This window comes from Physella acuta, unplaced genomic scaffold, assembly GCF_028476545.2.
Source record: "Physella acuta isolate Inbredline_101_S28 unplaced genomic scaffold, ASM2847654v3 ptg000131l, whole genome shotgun sequence".
NCBI classification, from domain to species: Eukaryota; Metazoa; Mollusca; class Gastropoda; family Physidae; genus Physella; species Physella acuta.
This window is the reverse complement of record NW_026731650.1, coordinates 46,104-73,806: the sequence shown is the minus strand read 5'-3', so window position 1 is coordinate 73,806 and position 27,703 is coordinate 46,104. Positions and strand designations below refer to the sequence as shown.

General features: G+C 38.0%; 1 protein-coding gene across 1 annotated transcript; it reads left to right on the top strand.

Annotated features, from left to right (window-relative positions):
• The first annotated feature begins 3,951 nt into the window (after window positions 1-3,951).
• LOC131935056 (ceramide phosphoethanolamine synthase-like) lies at window positions 3,952-21,866 on the top strand. The gene is made up of 5 exons (XM_059291341.1): window positions 3,952-4,056; window positions 7,804-8,695; window positions 18,955-19,077; window positions 19,606-19,686; window positions 20,503-21,866. The coding sequence occupies exons 1-5, from the start codon at window positions 4,016-4,018 to the stop codon at window positions 20,524-20,526; spliced, it is 1,161 nt and encodes a 386-aa protein (XP_059147324.1). The 5' UTR covers window positions 3,952-4,015; the 3' UTR covers window positions 20,527-21,866.
• Window positions 21,867-27,703: the final 5,837 nt, after the last annotated feature.

The window sequence follows — 27,703 nt, the reverse complement described above, 5'->3', positions numbered from 1 at the left end:
ACTGACCACGTAAAATATGATTTGAAAGTATGTCTTAGAAGCCGGACACTGTTACGGTAAAGATTGTAGCGAGCCCCCCACTGTTGAGATAAAGGTGGCAGCGAGCCCCATAACGTCAAGTTGAATACCACAGCGAGCCCCCTACTGTTAAGTTCTGATTTCAAACGCGTGTGTAACGTGAAACAGTACCAGCCACTGATTGATTTCTCTTTCGCTTTTCAATTTTAAAGTGTCCCTAGTCTTGGTGTGTGCACTATTTAACAAAGCACAAAGTGCAAGCCGTCAGATATTGATCAAATAATTATAGAAATCATTAGTACTCTAGGCACACTGATAAATAAAGCACTGAAATATAAGTACACAAACAATACATAGAATAACAACATATAAACACATATATTTAAACACATGCTCATAGGCACACACACACATTATATATATATACGAGCCGACCCGCTGCGTATCATACGCCGCTATTTAGTTGTTTTTTTTTTTCTACTTTTCAGTAATTTATAATTTGTGAATTCGACAGTACCAATGCTGCCACTAATAATATTTGCTTAAAAACACTAACCCCCCCCCCCCCACCCCACGTGAAAGCAGCCTCCTCTTGGTTACCTCCTCTAAGTTTAAAATCGTTTCAAACTAAATTATCTGCCCCTAATAGCCGTCACCAAACCCGTCTCTATGATTGTAAAATGTAAACAGAGTGAACACCGCTCACCAGACAATGTGGGGGTGGGGTGGGGGTGGTAGTGATAGTGATAGAGAGAAAGAGAGGGGACTGCAAGGAGGCGCTTGCAGCTTGTTTTCTAACTGATCCCAGAAGAGAATTATATATATAGATATATATCTTTATATATATATATCTTTATATATATATATATATATATATATATATATATATATATATATATATATATATATATATATAAATAAATAAATAAATATATATATATATATATATATATATATATATATATATATATATATATATATATATATATATATATATATAAACATACGAAACATAAGCAACATATAAATACATACGTTTAAACACATATAAATAAACAACCACAAACAGTTTCAACCAGCTTTATAGTAAAAGACGATAACTGTTTTGAAAAGATTTCTGTTTATTTAATATTAGTACTTGTTATAATTGATATTATTTTAGTATTTTTCAATTCTACTTATTTTCGTACTTTAGAATTGAAATACGAAAACAGACTCAGAGAAGATGAAGCCCTAGAACACAGTCAAGCTATTCACTAAAACACATGCTTACTAGAGATTGTCTCCCATATTTCAACATAGAACGACAAAATTATGTCGTAATAGAAACATGCATTGTAGTCAGAGCTTCTACTCAATTATAAGTTTGATACTAATCTGATAGCTAGACTTGGAGTGAGAAATTGTTTCTGTGAGGGATATATGTGCCGGGAATTTGAGTGTGGGGGGATCAGTGTTAGGGGAATCAGAGCGTGACATATATGTTGTACCGCGCATGTACGTGACTTGTCAAGACAGGTGGAGACATAACCCACCCCCCCCCCACCCCAGCCATAAATTTCTCTATTGCTTGTACTACCCGCCGATCGTACGACAGAAGTGATCATAAAAGAGTGCCATTAAACCAAAGGATCAATTGATTCCTACAAGACAAGGGTGACCTACCTTTGGTGATTGTGTACAGCAAGTTTTTTTAGGTCAGCAGAGGTCAGCAGGGGCGTGGATAACTGGGTACAGGGGTATACATCTATCAGGGGAAAAACAACTATATATATATATATATATATATATATATATATATATATATATATATATATATATATATATATATATATATATATATATATGATACATATATATGATTTATATATAAAGATATATATATATATATATATATTTTAAAAATGTCCTATCTTCTAAATATAATGTGTATCTTAAATGCTTAGAGGGCCTAAAATATGATAATATGTTTTAGGCTATAGAATACAACATTTTTAGTTTCTAGCCTAAGTAATACGTTTATATTTTGTATGTGTATGCTTGTATGATAGACTGTGTCTGTTTATGTGTATGAGTGTGTAAGTACGTAAGTTTGTTTGACTGAGCATTCGTCTGTGTGAGCATGCATGTATATGTGGGGGGGGGGAGGTGTTTTATAAAGGTTTATATGTGTAAAATTATGTACAACGTTAAATTGCAATCAAGTGCACAAGAACGATGTTCAAATTATAAATCAATGTGGTTTATATTCACTATTGATTTACTTACTGAGACCTCTGCTAGGGGCCGCCACTACATACACATACATATAAATATCGTACACAACTGGGACAAAACGTGACACCAACCTAGAGCTACCTGCGCCGCCGGGTCGGGATATAAAAAGTCAGCATGACTTCATCAAGTTGACTTGAGCCTAGATCGCTACCAGAGCATCAATATGACTGCAGAAAGCCATTAGTGTTTAGAATCCTTTCACGCACGTTATTTTGCTCAGCTGGCAAACATTGTAAGCGGACCTCCGGGAGGTCACTCTAGTTAATCAATAATTTATACTTTAATGGATATTTTTTTCACGCTGAGCTTGTCGTTTTTACACAGATGTTTATGATTTGTGTTCAGGTTGGTTGGCTGGAAATATTTCAATTTTTTTTTCCATTCAAGGTCTGAACTTTTAAATTCGAGTCGCTAACAGTTTTTAAGGTCACGGTTTAGAAGTTTGACTGTAATTTAATTGGTTTTGCCAGACATAAATTCTAAAGTTTAAAAATCTGGCCAATCGAAAATAAATTATAATTTTTTCTTTAAACGTCTTTTAAAAATCTTGACAACGAACTAAAATTTTTGAAACAAGAACTGAGAACCTAGATAAAGCAGTGGCGTAGCGAGGTCGGGTGTCACCCGGTGCGGCACTTAATGGTGTCACCCCCCCCCCCCCAGAGGCATAGAGACCCTTCCCAGGGACAAACTTTCAAATTTTCGAGTTGCACCCTCCCCTCAAACTTTCGATTTGCACCCCCCCCCCTCGAGTTTTCGATTTGCACCCCCCCCCCCCCTCAAACTTTCGATTTGCACCCCCCCTCGAGTTTTTCTCTATATATTTTGCTATTTTTTGCCTTGGTGTCACCCCCCTAAATGGTGTCACCCGGTGCGGTCCGCACCCCCCGCCCCCCCCCCTCGCTACGCCCCTGAGATAAAGAGCCAATATTTCAAAAACATCCACTGAAGTTATAGAGAATTATTTTCAAATTTAAAATATATAAGCCTCATAATTATGTATTTTTCAAATAGTTGTTTCGACCTTGGAACTTCATCCGTGAATGATTTATAATTTGGTTTTCGTATTTACTGTTGTTGTTCTTTTGATTATCACGTGACTTTGTCCGCGGATAATTCTCTGATGAAGACCTATGTTGAAGACGTCACACTGTTTATGGTGTCCACTAGTACAAGACTTAATTAATTATGTATTAATTAATTATGTATTAATTAATTATGTATTAATTAATTATGTATTAATTAATTATGTATTAATTAATTATGTCTTGTCATGTGTTGTTGACAGGCTGACTTGACCTAGATACATTGACAGAATCACGAGCTGTACACAGCTGTGTGTCTGAGAGCCGGACACCACAGCTCCCAGAGCCTGACACCCCAGCTCCCTAGAGCCGGACACCACAGCTCTACAGAGCCGGACACCCCATCTGAGAGCCGGACACCACAGCTCCCAGAGCCGGACACCCCAGCTCCCAGAGTCGGACACCCCCGCTCCCTAGAGCCGGACAACCCAGCTCCCAGAGCCGGACACCACATCTGATAGCCGGACACCCCAGCTCCTAGAGCCGGACACCACAGCTCCCAGAGCCGGACACCCTATCTCCCAGAGCCGGACACCCCCGCTCCCTAGAGCCGGACACCCCAGCTCCCAGAGCCGGACACCCCAGCTCCCAGAGCCGTAGACCAGATGGAAGCTGTGGCCAGCAGCTGATTCAAGATGGCGAGCTTGGTTGAGGTGAAGGAGAAAACTTTGATCAGGTTTGAATTTTTTTTTGTTGTTGCCATGACAACGATCGTTTGAAACGTCAGGGAAAGTTTTACCAGTTTTTTTCTACTTTCTGTCAACATTTCAGTTTCAGCCGCTGGCTATAGAGGGGGGGGGGGGGGGGGAGAGGGGAGGGGGGTTGAAAGTATGTCGAAATAAACAAACTCAAGTAACAAGTGCCTTCTGTAGTCGCCTAATGAAAGATTGGGGGGGGGGTCGTCTACTGGGGGTTGCGATCCCTTAGATGGGGAACCCCTGCTCTAGACAAAACCAACTGTGTGTAGAATAACACGGACAGTTTCAGGATGTTTTTGTTTTGAATCTGATGGTGTGGGCGGTGGGGGAGCGGGGGGGGGGGGGGGGGGGAATGACGACATAAACAATCAGCTGATTAAAAAAATGTGACGCAGTGTTTAGTTTGGGCTGCTGGGAAAATCGATCGATTCAGATGAAGATCGTCTGAGATCGATATCGATCTAATCAAAGATGCCGCCGGGTACTCGCCTTTACGTCTGGCAGTAAACAGATCACGTGATGTTGACTCGCAAGTAGGGCACGTGACATTTAGAACCAATCAAAAAACAGGATGCACTTCTGCAAGATAAACACACCAAAAACAGTTGCTTTTAAAAATATTATTCCAACCAAAATATTATTCCTACCAAAATATTATTCCTACCAAAAAATTATTCTAAACGAATTCGATGTCTAACGAAAAGCGAAAAAAAAAACAATCTCACATATAGGACAATCTCGATGTGTCTAAAGAAAATGTAACGCATGCTATTAAATTAAATTTAAGGATGAGACGTTTTGAAAAGAAAATTAAGGTTACCCAATATTTATTAAGTTTTATATATATATATATATATATATATATATATATATATATATATATATATATATATATATATATATATATACATGGTGTGTTATTGTGATGTAACTAGTATGTAGTTACAGACGGGGAATGTAACCAGCCAGTCAAAACCTCACGGCTTCACTTCCTGTTTTCCTGATGTAGCTGACTCCCCCCCCCCCCCCCCGCTCCACTTCTACCCCACATTCGCGCCAATTAAAATAGTTTGTTGATTGACTTATCTCCTCCTGGAACTCTTTGATTAACCGTCGTTAATTAATCGCCCGGAGACTTAATTAATTATTTCCTGCTAATAACAAGTCGAAGATGGGCAATCAAGCGAAAAAAAAATTTGACTCGCGTTAGGGTTGTCGTTTTTAATTGTACCACGTGATGTGGAGGGTTGGGGGGGGGGGGAGATTTGTGGCGTTTTGTTTCTTTGTTAGTCATTTAGATCATCTTCTTATCATTTTTCCCCGTACCTGTCCAAGACATTTGGGGCAGATCAAGTAGAGTTCATCTGTTTCAATGACCTTAGCGTAAAGCGTGGCCAACACTATAGGGCTGGTAAGTAGGTCACCAACCAGTTATATGGTTCATGCAGGTTTTATTGAGCCGTAGAACTGGTTGGTGACCTACTTACCAGCCCTATACCCAGCAGCCTTTGTTTCTCTAACGTGGACTCAGGCACGGTCTACAGACTCGAGCCTAGGATCCAAACTCGGGCTATTCTGGTTAGTAGTCGTGAGCTCGACTATCCGACTACGCTGCCTCCTTTATTTAGATAGCCATATGCCCATATATGGTGTTCCGCCATTTTATTTTGAGCTCGTGCACATCCCTGAGACACTTTGGTGAGAGACGGTCTAAATCCTCAGCTGTTAACCCTCTCCCGTCCCTAAAATCATGACCTGTTAACCCTCTACTCTCCATAAGTAATATTTTTTTAATCGTTGTAAAAATATGTGTGTAAACAGTATATTAAACTAGATGTTTGGTGGACACCCATTTGACCTAAGAAGGTCTTACATTAAGTAGGTAATTTCATCAATAGGTCATACCATCAGTAGGTCATCCCTAAGTTGGCCATACCCTAAGTAGGCCATACCATAAGTAGGTCACCTCTAAATGTGTCATCACATAAGTAGGTCATCTTTCAGTAGGTCATTCCATCTTTTCCACTTTTTATTATTGAATAAACAAAGTCAACTTTTCTTACATGCTTCCCTTGTACAAGAATTCCGATCATAGAACCTGAATAAATGGGTTCACGAAATATCTCAGACAAAATATCTCAGACAAAAATCTAAACAAAATATCTCAGGAAAAAATATCCCAGGATAAAATATCTCAGACAAAATATCTCAGACAAAATATCTCATGAAAAATATCCCAGACAAAATATCTGAGACAAAATATTTCAGACAAATTATTTCAGACAAAATATCCCAGACAAATTATTTCAGACAACATATCTCATGAAAAATATCTCAGGATAAAATATCTCAGACAAAATATAAAAGGTGGTTGACCCCTTATTTTCCCCCACCCTCTCAGTTATGTTGACACGCCCATGTCTCCGCACTTGAAAAATCTCCAATGACAAAAAGCGACTAATTACTTGGACTTAATGAATGCCATTTATCTTTTATTGTTGTATAAAAAGCAATAAGTCATATCTTGTGATGTGCACAGATTGTAGCTCTATGTGCTGGGGTGGGGGGGGGTGACTAATACGATGACAATAGTGAAACCTTCACGCATATTAGTCGTGGTAGGAGAACCACAAACACCATAGTTTGTTGGGGAGATAACTCTAAACAGTCTTCTACACGGGAGTTCATTTCGCCAAGTTCGATGGGAGATAACTTGTTGTGGAGATGAAAGGGAGTTAACTTTTCAGAGATTTTTTTTTCCCCTTAGCGTGAGCTAATTTGATCGTGAGTGTTGAATGAACGTGCTGCTCATCATAAGGCGAGCGGCCCTGTTCCGGTCAGTGATCACCGTATTGATTAGCCAGCGTATCGATCGATTGATTGATTGATTGTGTCTGTTGTGACGTAGTGTTGTGACGCAGTGTTGACAGAGGACAGCACACGACGGGGCTATTTATAGATTGCTGTAGCCTCATAAAGCAATTTATTTCTTATATAGTTCATATCTGGACTCAAATGTGGAAATCATGTATCTTAATTAAAGTTTCTGGATAATAAACAATTTTACAACTAAAATAAAATAAATATAAAATTAAGATTGATGAACGCAATAATTGACACAATGACAGCTGTGTTAATTAAACCAAAATATGCAATTGTAAACCTTAAATAAAATATTTTTATATTTAATTATTAATTAAGTATTATACTATTCGCGAAATGTAACTGTATGATTATGTTTTTATACTATGGTATATATAAGCATATACATAGATATATACAGATAGATATAGTGTATATAATGTTTAATAATTTATGGAATATATATATATATATATATATATATATATATATATATATATATATATATATATATATATAAGTTCATTGTCAATCTTAACGCTGTGCTGACCTCCACAGATCAGAGAGTCGGGCGCTGGTCACGTGTCCGTGCTCCACGCTGACCGCCTACTGGGGGGTGGTGGTGGGGGGGGGGGGGTGGTGTGTGTGGGGGGGTGGGGTGGTTTTAGTTTAGAGAAAAGAGACAGCACTATCAGCCTAGCGTCCGTTGTATCCTTCCTCAACGGGCCATTTTTCTCGTGTATATATATATATATATATATATATATATATATATATATATATATATATATATATATATATATATATATATATATATATATATAAGTTCATTGCAAATCTTAACGCTGTGCTGACCTCCACAGATCAGAGGGCCGGGCGCTGGTCACGTGTCCATGCTCCCCGCTGACCGCCTACTGGACCCCCCCTCCCACCTGGCCTAGACGAGTCCTGTGTGAGAACAAGCACGTCGCCTTCAGCCTGACCCGAGGATGCTGGGTACTCATCTCCGCCATCTTCCTGACCTACTTCCTCGTCATGGACGTCTTCCTGTTTGCCCGCTTCCGGTTCACCAGCCTCGTTCTCGACTCAAGACCGGGGGCGCCTGGGGAAATCTACAGCCCGTTTACTCACCTGTCGGTCAAGGCCGTGCTCAGCGACCACGTCCGGCACTACTTCATGACGCCTGTAGCTGAGTACCTCAACGTGCTCACCGGCTTCTCCTCCCTCTTCCCTTTCATCACCCCCAACCTCCTCTCCGTCACTCACCTCCTCTGCGCGTTCATCGCCGGCAAGTTCATTTCCTCCGAGCATCTCCAAGACCGCCAGATCGGTGTACTCATCTTCTTCTTCCGCACCTGGCTAGACTCCTTTGACGGCACCGTGTTCCGCGCTCAATCCGGCGTCCACCTACAATACAACTCCGTGTACTCATCATCCGGGTACTTCATCGACGGATTCTTCGACACCCTCGGTGGGTTCTTCCTCTCCTTCGGCGTCTTCTTCTACCTTCTAAAACGTTACGGACCTCGGTCTTCCTCAGCCATGATGCCCACCTGGACTAAAGACCCGGAGAGCTGTACTGAAGAGCTGCAGCCGATTGGCGGACAGCCGACAGCCGTGTACAGCTGTAGAGTTTTGTTTTGTAAGGTGCTGAGCTACGGCGTGTGTCTGGCAGTGGCAGGCGTCTGCTGGGACCGGACGGTCAAAGAGTTCACGGAAGTTTTCCAGACGGAATTAACGGATCCTTCACTCTCGGTAAGTAGACGGATAACCTTTGTCAAACGACGCGCATTTCCGACGATAACATTATCTCCCTTTTATTGGGCATGTGCGTACATCGCATTTAGGAATATTATATATTCACGTTTTTGATAGTCATAAAGGAAAATACTGAGGCAACCGGTAGTTTTTTTTTCGTTTAAATATTTGAATTAAAGTGTCGTCCATAATTGTCGTCCAGATTTTGGGCCGATTTTTTTTACTTTCTCCACACCATCGTTTGTCTACTTGAACATTCGTAAAGAAAGGGTTAACACCTCTTAGAGTTGTAGGCTTGTGTCAGACAGGCAACATGTAAACAAACAAAAACTAACCCCCCCCCCCCCACACACACATCCAACCTAACCTGCCTGCCACCTATGACCCTACTATAAAACAAAAGGTCATTGACCTCAATGTTTATAAATTATGTCGGGATACAATCACCGGAATCAACGAACCGCGAGAGTGACGTCACTGTGTTAATGACACTGACTAGGTTGCCGTTGTAATCAGTACTAATGACAACAAATGGCACTGGGTTAGTCTAAGTATCACGAACCGTCAATTAACACCAGATAATCAGCTTTAAATATCTGCACCACGTGCACTTGCTGCTGGTGCCCATTACACACACACACACACACATATATATATATATATATATATATATATATATATATATATATATATATATATATATATATATATATATATATATACATATATATATAAGTAAATAAATTTAAAAAAAAATATATATATAAATATATATATATATATATATATATATATATATATATATATATATATATATATATATATATATATATATATATATATATATATACATATATATATATAAATAAATAAATTTAAAAAAATATATATATATAAATATATATATATATATATATATATATATATATATATATATATATATATATATATATATATATATATATATATACTTGTCCAGCACAACTTGAACATCAATATTTGACAACTTTATTTACTTCTATTTTTTTTTCCTTCTAAATATTTTCATTTCGTATTATTATATCCCTGAAAATAGCTGCTTCTAAATTCCTCACTTGTAGGCCTACACACATGACAATAGATCCCTATATATGCTATACACAGTGGCGGAACTAGAAAAAAAGGGCCACCCCGCAAAAAAAAATTGTAGGCCCTCCTATATATATATACTAGGCATACTGCCTAGCTTCGCTTAGGTTTTTAAAAGGCATTTGAGAATTTGAATACTTAATTATTTAGCGATGGATTGGGTGTGGAGTGCTTTAATAAGTTTAATTTAAACAGTAATGCTAACTTTAGAAAAAATGTTTTTGTTAGTCATTTACATGCACATTCGATGAGAATTTTTGGAAAGTACGCAATGTATAACTAAAATGGAATTAGAACTACACAGGTTTCATGAACAGTATATCTCATAGTTTATATTACATTGCCTTTTGAAATTAATTAATTAATTTAATTAGCATACTTAACTAAATTAACAACTTAATTTTGTACTAAAACAATTGCTATACTTCGTCATTTTCTGTTTCTGTTTAAAATAGTATACAATTATTTGAAAAATAATAATTTTAAAAACGTTACCTCCCTTGAAAACTGAACGTATGACGTATGTCATTGTTTACTTATATTGTTTGCTTATATAAGAAATTACGTTATATGAACTTATTTAACGACTATAATGGCTGTTTCCGACGGGAATAAAGTTTTTTTGTTACCCTCCATGGTCGGTCTACGACGTCACATAATATTAAGGGGATAGTTCGTCAATTTATTTATATATATATAGATTTATATCTCATATAAGGAGAATTTCACTCAAGATCATCTTTTAGCCCTCGTCGAGGGCTTTGAGTCTGACCAACAGTTTTTCCATACGGCCTAGTCATCTATAGTAGTGTATGCAAAAACTTAGCATGATGTACAGACATTAAGTAACCTAAAAATTGTGTTAAAATTTCCCTGTTTTTCCCATAAAATACAAAGATTATATAGGGAAATACAACTGGTCAGTTTTGACCGCTTTACGAAGTTTTCCCAGAATTGCCGAGTTTTTTATGAAACCCCTAGGTGTTCTTCTACCACCTCACAAAATATCAAGGGGGGTCGTCGGAGGAAATTTTTTTTCATAATAGAGCTCATATAAAGAGAATTTCACTCGCGGTCACTTTTTAGCCCTCTTCGAGGGCTTTGAGTGTAACCGACAGTTTTCCCTAAAGGTCAAGCCATTGACCTAGGAGCATGCAAAAAATTAGCCAGATATACTGAGCTTAAGTACCCTAAAGTCTGCGTTGAAATGACCCTCTGTTTTTCCCATAAAATACAAAGATTATATAGGGAAATACAACTGGTCAGTTTTGACCGCTTTACGAAGTTTTCCCAGATATGCCGAGTTTTTTGTGACACCCCTAGGTGTTCTTCTACCACCTCACAAAATATCAAGGGGGGTCGTCGGAGGAAATTTTTTTTCGTAATAGAGCTCATATAAAGAGAATTTCACTCGCGGTCACTTTTTAGCCCTCGTCGAGGGCTTTGAGTGTAACCGACAGTTTTCCCTAAAGGTCAAGCCATTGTCCTAGGAACATGCAAAAAATTAGCCAGATATACTGAGCTTAAGTACCCTAAAGTCTGCGTTGAAATGACCCTCTGTTTTTCCCATAAAATACAAAGATTATATAGGGAAATACAACTGGTCAGTTTTGACCGCTTTACGAAGTTTTCCCAGATATGCCGAGTTTTTTGTGACACCCCTAGGTGTTCTTCTACCACCTCACAAAATATCAAGGGGGGTCGTCGGAGGAAATTTTTTTTCGTAATAGAGCTCATATAAAGAGAATTTCACTCGCGGTCACTTTTTAGCCCTCGTCGAGGGCTTTGAGTGTAACCGACAGTTTTCCCTAAAGGTCAAGCCATTGTCCTAGGAACATGCAAAAAATTAGCCAGATATACTGAGCTTAAGTACCCTAAAGTCTGCGTTGAAATGACCCTCTGTTTTTCCCATAAAATACAAAGATTATATAGGGAAATACAACTGGTCAGTTTTGACCGCTTTACGAAGTTTTCCCAGAATTGCCGAGTTTTTTATGAAACCCCTAGGTGTTCTTCTACCACCTCACAAAATATCAATGGGGGTCGTCGGAGGAAAATTTTTTTCGTAATAGAGCTCATATAAAGAGAATTTCACTCGCGGTCACTTTTTAGCCCTCGTCGAGGGCTTTGAGTGTAACCGACAGTTTTCCCTAAAGGTCAAGCCATTTACCTAGGAGCATGCAAAAAATTAGCCAGATATACTGAGCTTAAGTACCCTAAAGTCTGCGTTGAAATGACCCTCTGTTTTTCCCATAAAATACAAAGATTATATAGGGAAATACAACTGGTCAGTTTTGACCGCTTTACGAAGTTTTCCCAGATATGCCGAGTTTTTTGTGACACCCCTAGGTGTTCTTCTACCACCTCACAAAATATCAATGGGGGTCGTCGGAGGAAATTTTTTTTCGTAATAGAGCTCATATAAAGAGAATTTCACTCGCGGTCACTTTTTAGCCCTCGTCGAGGGCTTTGAGTGTAACCGACAGTTTTCCCTAAAGGTCAAGCCATTGTCCTAGGAACATGCAAAAAATTAGCCAGATATACTGAGCTTAAGTACCCTAAAGTCTGCGTTGAAATGACCCTCTGTTTTTCCCATAAAATACAAAGATTATATAGGGAAATACAACTGGTCAGTTTTGACCGCTTTACGAAGTTTTCCCAGATATGCCGAGTTTTTTGTGACACCCCTAGGTGTTCTTCTACCACCTCACAAAATATCAAGGGGGGTCGTCGGAGGAAATTTTTTTTCGTAATAGAGCTCATATAAAGAGAATTTCACTCGCGGTCACTTTTTAGCCCTCGTCGAGGGCTTTGAGTGTAACCGACAGTTTTCCCTAAAGGTCAAGCCATTGTCCTAGGAACATGCAAAAAATTAGCCAGATATACTGAGCTTAAGTACCCTAAAGTCTGCGTTGAAATGACCCTCTGTTTTTCCCATAAAATACAAAGATTATATAGGGAAATACAACTGGTCAGTTTTGACCGCTTTACGAAGTTTTCCCAGAATTGCCGAGTTTTTTATGAAACCCCTAGGTGTTCTTCTACCACCTCACAAAATATCAATGGGGGTCGTCGGAGGAAAATTTTTTTCGTAATAGAGCTCATATAAAGAGAATTGCACTCGCGGTCACTTTTTAGCCCCCGTCGAGGGCTTTGAGTGTAACCGACAGTTTTCCCTAAAGGTCAAGCCATTTACCTAGGAGCATGCAAAAAATTAGCCAGATATACTGAGCTTAAGTACCCTAAAGTCTGCGTTGAAATGACCCTCTGTTTTTCCCATAAAATACAAAGATTATATAGGGAAATACAACTGGTCAGTTTTGACCGCTTTACGAAGTTTTCCCAGATATGCCGAGTTTTTTGTGACACCCCTAGGTGTTCTTCTACCACCTCACAAAATATCAAGGGGGGTCGTCGGAGGAAATTTTTTTTCGTAATAGAGCTCATATAAAGAGAATTTCACTCGCGGTCACTTTTTAGCCCTCGTCGAGGGCTTTGAGTGTAACCGACAGTTTTCCCTAAAGGTCAAGCCATTGTCCTAGGAACATGCAAAAAATTAGCCAGATATACTGAGCTTAAGTACCCTAAAGTCTGCGTTGAAATGACCCTCTGTTTTTCCCATAAAATACAAAGATTATATAGGGAAATACAACTGGTCAGTTTTGACCGCTTTACGAAGTTTTCCCAGAATTGCCGAGTTTTTTATGAAACCCCTAGGTGTTCTTCTACCACCTCACAAAATATCAAGGGGGGTCGTCGGAGGAAATTTTTTTTCGTAATAGAGCTCATATAAAGAGAATTTCACTCGCGGTCACTTTTTAGCCCTCGTCGAGGGCTTTGAGTGTAACCGACAGTTTTCCCTAAAGGTCAAGCCATTTACCTAGGAGCATGCAAAAAATTAGCCAGATATACTGAGCTTTAGTACCCTAAAGTCTGCGTTGAAATGACCCTCTGTTTTTCCCATAAAATACAAAGATTATATAGGGAAATACAACTGGTCAGTTTTGACCCCTTTACGAAGTTTTCCCAGATATGCCGAGTTTTTTGTGACACCCTAAGGCGTTCTCCTACCACCTCACAAAATATCAAGGGGGGTCGTCGGAGGAAATTTTTTTTCGTAATAGAGCTCATATAAAGAGAATTTCACTCGCGGTCACTTTTTAGCCCTCGTCGAGGGCTTTGAGTGAGACCGACAGGTCTGCCCTACGGTCAAGCCATTTTCCTATAAACATGCCAAAAATTAGCCAGATGTAAAGAGGGTAAGTGCCCTAAAATCCGTTTTGAAATGACCCTCTGTTTTTCCCATAAAATACAAAGATTATATAGGGAAATACAACTGGTCAGTTTTGACCCCTTTACGAAGTTTTCCCAGATATGCCGAGTTTTTTGTGACACCCCAAGGTGTTCTCCTACCACCTCACAAAATTTCAAGGGGGGTCGTCGGAGGAAATTTTTTTTCGTAATAGAGCTCATATAAAGAGAATTTCACTCGCGGTCACTTTTTAGCCCTCGTCGAGGGCTTTGAGTGTAACCGACAGTTTTCCCTAAAGGTCAAGCCATTGACCTAGGAGCATGCAAAAAATTAGCCAGATATACTGAGCTTAAGTACCCTAAAGTCTGCGTTGAAATGACCCTCTGTTTTTCCCATAAAATACAAAGATTATATAGGGAAATACAACTGGTCAGTTTTGACCCCTTTACGAAGTTTTCCCAGATATGCCGAGTTTTTTGTGACACCCCAAGGTGTTCTCCTACCACCTCACAAAATTTCAAGGGGGGTCGTCGGAGGAAATTTTTTTTCGTAATAGAGCTCATATAAAGAGAATTTCACTCGCGGTCACTTTTTAGCCCTCGTCGAGGGCTTTGAGTGTAACCGACAGTTTTCCCTAAAGGTCAAGCCATTGACCTAGGAGCATGCAAAAAATTAGCCAGATATACTGAGCTTAAGTACCCTAAAGTCTGCGTTGAAATGACCCTCTGTTTTTCCCATAAAATACAAAGATTATATAGGGAAATACAACTGGTCAGTTTTGACCGCTTTACGAAGTTTTCCCAGATATGCCGAGTTTTTTGTGACACTCCTAGGTGTTCTTCTACCACCTCACAAAATATCAAGGGGGGTCGTCGGAGGAAAATTTTTTTCGTAATAGAGCTCATATAAAGAGAATTTCACTCGCGGTCACTTTTTAGCCCTCTTCGAGGGCTTTGAGTGTAACCGACAGTTTTCCCTAAAGGTCAAGCCATTGACCTAGGAGCATGCAAAAAATTAGCCAGATATACTGAGCTTTAGTACCCTAAAGTCTGCGTTGAAATGACCCTCTGTTTTTCCCATAAAATACAAAGATTATATAGGGAAATACAACTGGTCAGTTTTGACCCCTTTACGAAGTTTTCCCAGATATGCCGAGTTTTTTGTGACACCCTAAGGCGTTCTCCTACCACCTCACAAAATATCAAGGGGGGTCGTCGGAGGAAATTTTTTTTCGTAATAGAGCTCATATAAAGAGAATTTCACTCGCGGTCACTTTTTAGCCCTCGTCGAGGGCTTTGAGTGAGACCGACAGGTCTGCCCTACGGTCAAGCCATTTTCCTATAAACATGCCAAAAATTAGCCAGATGTAAAGAGGGTAAGTGCCCTAAAATCCGTTTTGAAATGACCCTCTGTTTTTCCCATAAAATACAAAGATTATATAGGGAAATACAACTGGTCAGTTTTGACCCCTTTACGAAGTTTTCCCAGATATGCCGAGTTTTTTGTGACACCCCAAGGTGTTCTCCTACCACCTCACAAAATTTCAAGGGGGGTCGTCGGAGGAAATTTTTTTTCGTAATAGAGCTCATATAAAGAGAATTTCACTCGCGGTCACTTTTTAGCCCTCGTCGAGTGCTTTGAGTCAAACCGACAGGTCCGCCCTACGGCCAAGCCATTTACCTATAAGCATGCCAAAACTTAGCCAGATGTAAATAGGGTAAGTGCCTTAAAATCCGTTTTGAAATGACCCTCTGTTTTCCCCATAAAATACAAAGATTATATAGGGAAATACGACTGGTCAGTTTTGACCCATTTCCCGATTTTTCCCGGACATGGCGAGTTTTTTGTGACACCCCAAGGCGTTCTCCTACCACCTCACAAAATATCAAGGGGGGTCGTCGGAGGAAATTTTTTTTCGTAATAGAGCTCATATAAAGAGAATTTCACTCGCGGTCACTTTTTAGCCCTCGTCGAGGGCTTTGAGTAAGACCGACAGGTCAGCCCTACGGTCAAGCCATTTACCTATAAACATGTCAAAAATTAGCCAGATGTAAACAGGGTAAGTGCCCTAAAATCCGTTTTGAAATGACCCTCTGTTTTTCCCATAAAATACAAAGATTATATAGGGAAATACGACTGGTCAGTTTTGACCCATTTCCCGATTTTTCCCGGACATGGCGAGTTTTTTGTGACACCCCAAGGTGTTCTCCTACCACCTCACAAAATTTCAAGGGGGGTCGTCGGAGGAATTTTTTTTTCGTAATATAGCCCATATAAGGCGCCGGTCAGTCGAGGTCAGTTTTGACCCCTTCTCCGTAGACTTTTCGGCCAACCGTCACCGGCCTTCGTGTTCTATTGCCCGAAGGCACCATCGTGCCAAATTTGACGCGCCTGCGGCGCCGGGAAGTGCCCTATCGGGCACTTGACCACTTTGCTTTATATATATATATATATATATATATATATATATATATATATATATATATATATATATATATATATATATATATATATATATATAGAAGGGGGGCCAACAAACACAAAATACGAACATGGGATACTCATTGATTGCTTGCCTGTTAGGATTTTGAAAAATAAATATTTTTTTTTCAATTAAAACAAATTACATCATGTCATATGAGTAAGTGCATAAGTCTGGTTTTTTTTTTTTTTTTGCTAATTTTGAATTTTTTTTTTTTTACTTTTTATCTCGGCTACAAGACCTCATAACATCTGGGTGGTCAAGAGAATATAAAACATGAAAGCTTTGTATAAGTAATGGTGTCTCGTGTTATGTTTATTTTATGTTTTTTTTTGTATTTATATTATTAATTTTAAATACATTCCTTTATATACAATGTCATTCTTTAGTAAGTAATTTATTATAAAATAATAATTAAGAGAAGTAATTGCTTTTTATTTTGTTTTGAACAAATCTATTAAAAGGAGCTTATGAGCACCCCTATTTGACTATTTAAAAAAGGGAGTTATGTCATGGAAGTGGTTTGAACGTTTGCTTAACTTTGATAAGTTTGATTGTAGGAGAAAGAGGACTCGGCTTTAAAAACAAAGGGAAAAAGAATATACAAGAGCGTGGGTGGTGTCTATAAAAGAAAGATAATCCAACCGCGGCAACAGGAATCTTTTTACAAAACAACCATCAGGTCAAAAATGCAAGATAATAAGTATTTTGTTAATAATAAAAAAAAATATTGTGGTCGGCTAAGGGCCCCTAAATGGCGTGGGCCCCACCGCATTGCGGGGTCTGGCGGCACTGTAGTTCCGCCCCTGGCTATACATCTGTATAGTTTCGTCCTTTGGATATCATGAATCATTTAAAATCAAGGAATGTTTTTTTTAGTTACATCCAAATGGCACTGCTGGTAAATTATTCAAAAGATTTTTTTTTAAATAATTTTATTTTCCATTTTAAAATGTTAACTTCAACATGGTTTAAATATTTACAAACAAGGAAAAGAAATGCGTTTCACAATGTCAAATACATTAGAAATGGCAAATAGTGAAGTATTATTGTTGGTTATTAATTAAAAAACATATTTTTAAATACTTTTTTTTTCAATAAAACAAATTACAACATGTTTGTGAATGTCTTAGTCTGTAGAAGCAATCACAATCAGGAATTTTACTGTAACAAAATTTACATACAAGTGATAAGGTATTAATTATTTACATAATGGCAAATATACGATGGAGCTAAGTTTGATATGTAGCCTACAAAAAAAAAAAAACCAAAGGAGAAACAATTATATGGGGTTAAATACAACAAATAACCACAATTTACATAGGATCTGATGCTAGACTGAATCAATTTCAGCAATGACAAAATATGAATCAATATACAACAAAACTGGGATAATAACATAAGGATATCAAACGTCGGGGAACAGTACTATGACCGAATCGTCAATATTGTATAAAAATAAGTATTTTATCTTATTTGTCGTTTTAGTTTTTTTTAAACTAGAGTCAAATAGTATTTGTGGTACTTAAGATCTAAAAAAGTAACAACTGAAATTAAAATAGTAAATTTTGTATAATAACTAAATATAAATTTTCTTTCATTTTTTAAATGTTTAAATTTCTATGTAGTTTTAAACCATTGAGAAGTTTAGAAATAATTAATACCCCTTTGTTATTTAGATATCAAGAAGGGAAGTAACTATTACATGTAATGTTCAATGTAGAATGACATCAACTGTTTTAGTTCTATACAAGCTTTTACTTACTTGAAATTGTCTATGAGTGGGTTTGACGTGAAATCTTGTAACTCAAGTTTGATCTACTTCCAATCCAGCTAATTCATTTCCGATGGGTTTTTATATCAGTCATTAAAATTAATACAAATACAAAATAACGGGAAAAGAAATCATTAGCGACAGTGAATGAGTTGTGATTGAGTTGTTAAGACTGATGTGTGTGTGTGTGTGGTGGGGGGGGGGGGGGGCTGAGGTGTGTGTGGAGGTGGGGGGGGTGAGGTGTGGGGGGCTGAGTTGTGTTCACGGATGTCTTCACGATTGTCGGGGAAAATAGTCACGCTCAATAACGAAAACCCAGAAAGAACAAATATTGTACGGCTTACAACTGTAATACATGTAATAGATCTATCTGCTGTGTTTTTTTTTTGTACATTTGTTTAACTTTTCGCGCCTCCACTACCACCCCGCGCCTCCCCAGAAAGGCTGGCCTCCTAATTTGGAAACCCGTGTTGTAAAGACACCTCTCACAAAATTCCTAAATACACCTCACACGAAATCCTGGAAGGCGCCTTACATAACACCCTTAACCACGCCCCCAATACATCCCTGCCAGCACCTCACGTGAAACACCCAATGAAAATCTTGTTATTGTTGCGCAGGCTCTCCAGTTCAAATTGAGCCACAACATGGCGACCATGGTCATCTTCTGCTTCTGGAGGTTTATCAGCGGCCAAACGGTGCAGACCTACATGCAGATAGCCCTGTATATGGATAAAGTTATGGTAGGTGCTCAGTGTTTCTTCCAGACTTTTTTCTCCGGGGGGGGCACTTGAAATCTTCGGGGGGGGGGGCGGTAAACTTTCTTCGGGGGGGCGGACACTGTTAAAAGTATATATTTTCTATATAAATTATATAAATTTCATTTCGTTCGGGGGGGCGGTAAAAAATTTTCGGGGGGGCTTCGCCCCCCCGAAGAGATGCCTGGAAGAAACTCTGTAGGTGCTTCGTGGGGTATGTCGTATGTGGTGCACTGTCTGATTATATTGACAGTGTAAAAACTCGTAGTGTGTGGGGAATGCAGTGGCGTAGCGAGGGGGGGGGGGCATATGTTTCCGGGCGCCGACCTAATGGGGGGGGGGCGCCAAAATGGGTTGGAAAAACAAATTGAAAGTTTGAGAGGGGGTGGTGCAAATCAAAAGTTTGTCCCCGGGCGCCGGGAAGGGTCGCTACGCCTCTGGGGGAATGTCGTTTTATGTGAATCTCATTGACCTAACATTGACCATCATTGACCTTTCTACTTCCTGTTTTAGGATTTTCTGCGCTACAGCCAGTGGATCCTGCTAGCCTTGACCCTTCCCCTCTACGTCATCACAGTCCTGTACATAAGTCACGTGAGTACACGGGAAACATTAAACTATATTTTGTTCGAAGTCTAAGCAGCAAGTAAACTAGGTTTTTGTTCGAAGTCTGAAGCAGTTAATAAACTAGGCTTTGTTCGAAGTCTGAAGCAGTTAATAAACTAGGCTTTGTTCGAAGTCTGAAGCAACAAATAAACTAGGTTTTTGTTCAAAATCTAAGGCAGAAAATAAACTAGGTTTTGTTCGAAATCTGAAGCTGCAAATAAATTAGGTTTTTGTTCGAAATCTGAAGCAGCCAATAAAGTAGGTTTTTGTTCGAAATCTGAAGCAGCAAATAAATTAGGTTTTTGTTCGAAATCTGAAGCAGCAAATAAATTAGGTTTTTGTTCGAAATCTGAAGCAGCAAATAAATTAGGTTTTTGTTCGAAATCTGAAGCAGCCAATAAACTAGGTTTTTGTTCGAAATCTGAAGCAGCCAATAAATTAGGTTTTTGTTCGAAATCTGAAGCAGCAAATAAATTAGGTTTTTGTTCGAAATCTGAAGCAGCAAATAAATTAGGTTTTTGTTCGAAATCTGAAGCAGCAAATAAATTAGGTTTTTGTTCGAAATCTGAAGCAGCAAAAAAATTAGGTTTTTGTTCGAAATCTGAAGAAGCATTGTGAGATCAAAGACCGCAGAATCGGCCTTTGTTTAAAGCCATGCCCGAATAAACTTGAATCCACAGATGTATCATTTTGCTGATATATATATATATATATATATATATATATATAATATGCCCCATTTAACAGCATTTGGGTAGCTCATTTTGATGAAGACTGACATAATTTATTTAATAATTTATGCAGATCCGCGTCCAGCTTCATTTATGATCCATGGACACCATCGACATGACATTGGAGTGTCAGTGACCAGATGACATTTAGAACATCATGACATTTTGAACGCTGGCATTTAAACCTCGTCATCTTGGAGAGCAACGGCTACCCAGTGAATGTTTGCTCCACCAATTATTTGATTCTATTTAGTGGCGTCCCTAGGTCGGGTGTCACGGGTGCCGTACGCACCCCGCCTTGTGATGTTACTATTGTTACTGATATAGGCCTATTCGCTGTTTAATGTTTCTGATCATTAAGTGAATTGTGATTCTATTTGCTATGTGATATATGACATATAGACTAACGTTATGTTTTATATTGTTTTCATGTGATGAGTTTACAGTAATATTGACTTTCTATTGGTTGTGATGCATATTTTAGTGCATGAATTTATTAATCTGACATTCAGATCACGGTGTACATTGTTTTATTTGATCAATGTTAACTTTGGTTAACTAGTCTCAATGTTAACTTTGGTTAACTAGTCCCAATGTTAACTTTGGTTAACTAGTCTCAATGTTAACTTTGGTTAACTAGCCCAACTGTTAACTTTGGTTAACTAGTCCCAATGTTAACTTTGGTTAACTAGTCCCAATGTTAACTTTGGTTAACTAGTCCCAATGTTAACTTTGGTTAACTAGTCCCAATGTTAACTTTGGTTAACTAGTCCCAATGTTAACTTTGGTTAACTAGTCTCAGTATTTATTGCTACTCCACACTATGCCAATGCTATATTGTTGCAAGCTTTGGTTAAAACTTTATTTCTATTAGTCGCAACGGGTGGAATCGTACGAGCAAAATTTGACCCACTTCTACCGAGCCGATTTTTTTCAAACTTGACTTGTAGGTCAAGCTACAACAACAAAACAAATTGTGTGCCTAACGTTTTTTAACAAAACAAGTCATGTACCAATTATCACCCCATTCTTTTTATCATTCTTTAAGTATTGATGTCTATTGTACAAAATGTATTACCTATAGCTGTATTTGCATATTGCGGTACTTTTTAACTAGCCATACAATCATCACCTTGTTAGTATCGATGTTAAATAAAACGAACTTTAATTCTAATGCTACACACAATCATAAATCTGAACTTTTATGCTACACACAATCACAAACCTCTCCCTAATCAAAATCTCAACCCAGGTTTATGTGATATATTTATGTGATGTATTTGACGATTAAGAATGTGAAAGACCGTTTATTCTATACACAACTTGATGGCACGCCTACACCCATGGCCTCGTCATTAGGTCTCGAGGTTAAGCTTTTCTTTGTGTCGCGAACGGAAAATATATTAAAATATGTCTATTTGAGACAGAGGCGTAGCGATGGGGGGGGGGGCGCAGGGGGGTACCTTAGGGGGCGCTAAAATGGGTTGTAAAAACAAATTAAAATGTCATTTTTGCTGCATTTTTGCATTATAAATAGTTTGAGGAGGGGGGGGGGTGCAAATCGAAAGTTTAAGGGGGTGGGTGCAAATCGAAAATTTGCTCTCGAGGGGGGCGCCAAATTGAAAGTTTGTCCCCGGGCGCCAGGAAGGGTCGTTACGCCTCTGATTTGAGACCAATGAAAGAAAATGAAAAATTTAAATGTTGTTTTTTTTTAGATTAATAAAAGAAAATTAAAACATTAGTCAATTTAAGACCAGTGATAGAAAATTAAAAGGTGTCTATTTTAGACCAATGTCTTTTAGGGATAAGATTGTACTGCAGAAAGAAGAGGTATAATGCCATGGATAAGTACCCATTGTAGATTTAACTGAGTCGACCGTTGATCTTTTTACTATGTCTCCACATGCATTAATCTTTAAAAAAAAACAACAACCAATCCCAAAGCATTATAATTATATTATTAAAAAAGCTATTAATTATGAAAATGTATGTTTTTAAAATTATTGCTGTTTTTTTTTTTAATATATTTATTGTGGGAGCAGTTTGCGACGATGTCTCAATATGACGGACTTATGTCCCCTATATGATCTTCCATTATGGTTTTTCAAATATATTTTTCGGGTCGTGGGTTCATAACTTCAAGGAATCGTACATAAACGACGTCAAGCTATTTGGCCGAATTTTACCTTCTCCCATCAATGTAAAGAGAGGCCAGGCTTCTCCCTAAAGCAAAGTCAAACTTCAGCTGCCGTTATTAAATTTTGTTTTACATGCTTAAGGGGATGTAACCAGGCTACACTAATTTTATGAAAATTAATTTGGTTCTTTCCCTTTGCATGGGAAACTTAATAATTTATTACTACCCGATGTTATTGTTAACTGGTGTTAGCTAACTATGATGTTTACCGAAAATCACTAATTTATTTTAGCAAACTGAAACCGTATTAGATAAATTGATTTTCATCGATTTATTATAAACAGTATTTTGAAAATTGAAATACCTGGTTAAATTCTGTTTCCCTTTTTAAATTTAAAAAAAAATTAAGCAATGGTTTCTTACCCCTCCTCATAAAAGTTCGACCCCCCCCCCTCTAGGAGTGGGACATCATTTATGGACCACCCATAATAAAGTTTTTCTGCAGTATTTCAAGACGTCTGCAGCTAACTTTGGTATCATAAGAGTAATAGCTATGTATGATTCATGTTAACTTATTTTTTATAACCATGTCAAACACGTAATGGATAGAAGAGACTGGTAGATATTGTATGTAGTGTGTCTGTCTTTACTGTTGACTTGGGTTTTTTTTTTTAAATAATTTAAATTTGCCTATTTTATTAATTAGGTAATTATAGTCAAATGTATTTTTTTTAAAAACCACCAACTAGATCTTAACAGAGATGGTCTAGGTATTACTCTAACCTTAAACCTTATGTTCACTGTGGTGTAATCTACCAAACGACTTACAGAACCAAATGTATTTGTTGAATGGTAATGACAATTAATTTCTTGTTAATGAAATGAATCATTTAAATAAATTACTTGCATTATAGATACCTGAAAATGTTAATGTTTCGAAACTTATACTAATTGTTTTCTTTTGTTATAGTATAGGCTACCTTCTTTGGTCGAAATCTGTACTTACAGTTGCTGTCATGTATTTGACTGGATGTATGATCAGTTTGCCATTAAGTCATGTACTTGACTGAATGTTTGATCAGTTTGCCATTAAGTCATGTACTTGACTGAATGTTTGATCAGTTTGCCATTAAGTCATGTACTTGACTTAATGTTTGATCAGTTTGCCACTGAAGTCATGTAATTGACTGGATGTTTGATCAGTTTGCCATTAAGTCATGTAATTAAGTCATGTACTTGACTTAATGTATGATCAGTTTGCCACTGAAGTCATGTACTTGACTGAATGTACTAAAGTCATGTACTTGACTGAATGTTTGATCAGTTTGCCACTGAAGTCATGTACTTGACTGAATGTTTGATCAGTTTGCCATTAAGTCATGTATTTGACTGAATGTATGATCAGTTTGCCATTAAGTCATGTAATTAAGTCATGTACTTGACTTTGACATAACAACAAAACAAAGATGTGATCAACCTGGTTTATTACATGAGGAACAGCAAGTCTGTGACCTTAACTATTGCTAGGTCAGATGTCAGAAGGTCACAGGTCAAATGGTTCAAGGTCACACACATACAGCAATGTTACTGGATTGGATGGTTAGCTGTGACAGATGGATGATGATATTAGCTGTGACAGTTGCTGGATGGGGCGGTTAGCTGTGATGGTTGTTGCATGGGGCGGTTAGCTGTGATGGTTGTTGGATGGGGCGGTTAGCTGTGAGTACATGGGGCGGTTAGCTGTGATGGTTGTTGCATGGGGCGGTTAGCTGTGACAGTTGTTGGATGGGGCGGTTAGCTGTGACAGTTGTTGGATGGGGCGGTTAGCTGTGACAGTTGTTGGATGGGGCGGTTAGCTGTGACAGTTGTTGGATGGGGCGGTTAGCTGTGACAGTTGTTGGATGGGGCGGTTAGCTGTGACAATTGTTGGATGGGGCGGTTAGCTGTGACAGTTGTTGGACGGGGTGGTTAGCTGTGATGGTTGTTGCATTGGGCGGTTAGCTGTGATGGTTGTTGGATGGGGCGGTTAGCTGTGACAGTTGTTGGATGGGGTGGTTAGCTGTGACAGTTGTTGGATGGGGTGGTTAGCTGTGACAGTTGTTGGATGGGGTGGTTAGCTGTGACAGTTGTTGGATGGGGTGGTTAGCTGTGACAGTTGTTGGATGGGGTGGTTAGCTGTGACAGTTGTTGAATGGGGCGGTTAGCTGTGACAGTTGTTGGATGGTTAGATGTGACCAGAGGCGTAGCGAGGGGGGCGGGGGATGTGGACCACACCGGGTGACACCATTTAGGGGGGTGACACCAAGGCAAAAAATTGCAAAATATATAGAGAAAAATGATAATTCCACTTAAGTGATTAATTCGAGTGTTAAATAGTCTTTTAAGAGGTGCATATCGAAAGTTTGAGGGGGGATGCGGGGCAAATAAAAAATTCAAAGTTTGTCGCTACACCTCTAGGGAGTGACACCATTAAGTGCTGCACCGGGTGACACCCAACCTCGCTACGCCACTGGCTGTGACAGATGTTGAGCTACAAATGAAAGGCCAACCAATGTTGGATGGAATACACATTCAATCATATTTAAATATAGATAAGGCAATATTTTTGAAACACCAAAATGAAATATATATGTATATATATTTATATGCAGCTTTAAATTTGTATACAAACCAGATTCAGGAATTAAAATGTACGCCATTTGTACACAAAACCCGTACACTCACGCATCACATGGTAAAACTGCTAATTATAACAAAATAAGGAAAGACAACCTCAGCAAAAATTCCCACTTGAGTATTTTAAAGGGAAGTAACTTAAAGAATTAGATCCAGCTATGGCAGAGTTACCTACCCCAGAGGTCTATTTGTATGGTGTAAGTAGAAGCTCATGTAAAGAACTATTTAGCAGCTCAGGTGTACAAGGAGCTGGATGGGTTGACCAGCACTACCCCAAACAGTGATGTGGGTCACTGACTGGTGTCTCAAGGAAAACCTCAACTCATCATAGGACCTACAGGCTACTCAACTTTCACTGTATGGCTGTTGGTTAGTGCAACAGAAAAAATAAACATCTCAAACTAAACTATTTACATGTCAGAGGTCAAGTCTGGCCTAGACACAAACTCTACAAATCTATTTATGGCTATCACATGGCTATTGTACATTGTAAAAAATAGAAAATCTAAACTTTCATGTAACTGACATAATATACAAAAAATTGAAAAACTAAACTGACATATTACTGACTACAAAAAATTAATAGAAAACAAAAGAATCTAAATTTAAAATTTACCTTAACGAACACAAATGTGTCAAGTTACAAAAAAACATTGACACTAAGAAATTCTACGGCACCCAAAAACTGATTAAAAAAATAAACCAACCACTTTAAGGTTAAAATGATTTGAACGACATGTACATTCAATTTTTTTGTAAAATTCACAAAAATACCCAAAGATAGGATTCACACTTGTTGAAGCTAGAGTCCTTAGCTGAAGACAATTTACACCTAGGAATGATTGAAGTCACCACAGCTCACAAGATTGAAGAAAAAAATGTTAGTATCAGGGATTAGAGAAAACATGTTTACAGTAGCTGCTTACAAAAAACAAAAGAGTTGATTACAGGTTGTAAAATATGTTTTAAAAAATATGCTGTTTGTCACACAGAGATACAACTTGTATGACCTAATACAAAATTACATGTACACATACATCACATTGCATACTTGATATAGAATATAACCCAAGCAGCTGTGATAGGTATATAACAAAAGCAGCTGTGATAGTTATATAACCCAAGCAGCTGTGATAGATATATAACAAAAGCAGCTGTAAGAAAAAACCAAGGACCAGCCATTTAATTATGCAACATTTTGGATCAACTTAATCTAGCACGCTAGGTAGTTCTGATGTAAAGCTCAACAAAATTTGACGTTTTTAAGCTATAATATATACTGAAAAAGTAAAACAAAAATTTGTAAAATAACGGGGGTTGTTATAATGGCCTTTAAATTTAGTGAACTAGAATTTATTTTTAAAATAGTTTTAGTTTTTGCTGTTATTATTACACCCCCCAACTAACAGGTTTGAATTCTACATGAGTTGCTCTTTTTATTTGTAGTAAGGCACTCAGTTTCACACACAAAACTTACACTCAATATCAGACACACAAGATTTAAATAATCAGACTCTTAACCCCAAACATTATGCATCAAACATCGCAATAATTAGCTTGTTGCTAAGTAACCAGCAGACAGGACAGCAAAAAGCTTGAACTTAAGTAGAAAATGACTGCTAGAACTGCTGAACACAAAACAGTCTAAGTTTTGTAGGAGATAAATTGAAGCCTTGAAACACTGGTAAAAATAAAAACCTAATAAAACTAGCACAAATTTTAGTTTAAAAAAAAATATTTTGAACAGATTCCAACTTTGTTGAGCACAAGACAAGCAGCAAGCCACCACTAGGGTATGACTAAGTTCCTTTACTCAACTAGATTAGCTGGACATTATGCTGATGTTTCATGTTTCTTTTGGCACAAGACAAAGCCTTCTTACACTATTAGTGGCAGTAAAACTACAGCTAATTTATGTGACACCATTAGTGGCAGTAAAACTACAGCTAATATATGTGACACCATTAGTGGCAGTAAAACTACGGCTAATATATGTGACACCATTAGTGGCAGTAAAACTACAGCTAATTTATGTGACAACATTAGTGGCAGTAAAACTACAGCTAATTTATGTGACAACATTAGTGGCAGTAAAACTACAGCTAATTTATATGATGCCAGACAACACCTGGCTAAGTTATCTACCAATTATGCAGCTTTTATTTCAAAGATAGGGGCGGGGATATCAAGTCAAAGGTCAATTATAGCTAGTATTTTTGTTTTTAGCTGACCAGCTATTGTTTAAAGACTCAGCAGATGTTGAACCATAGTTTAACCATACTCAGACACACAGCAGAAAAAAAAAACTTGACCTGCCAGAAAAATAAAAAAAAACTGATGGTGGTGTCACTCAACTAAACATGACAGTGGATAAGGGAGGGAATCAACTTCAACACATGTTCTACAAGTAATGGCCTCCATCTCTACGGCTCATGGTATTTTAATGATTACATTACACACA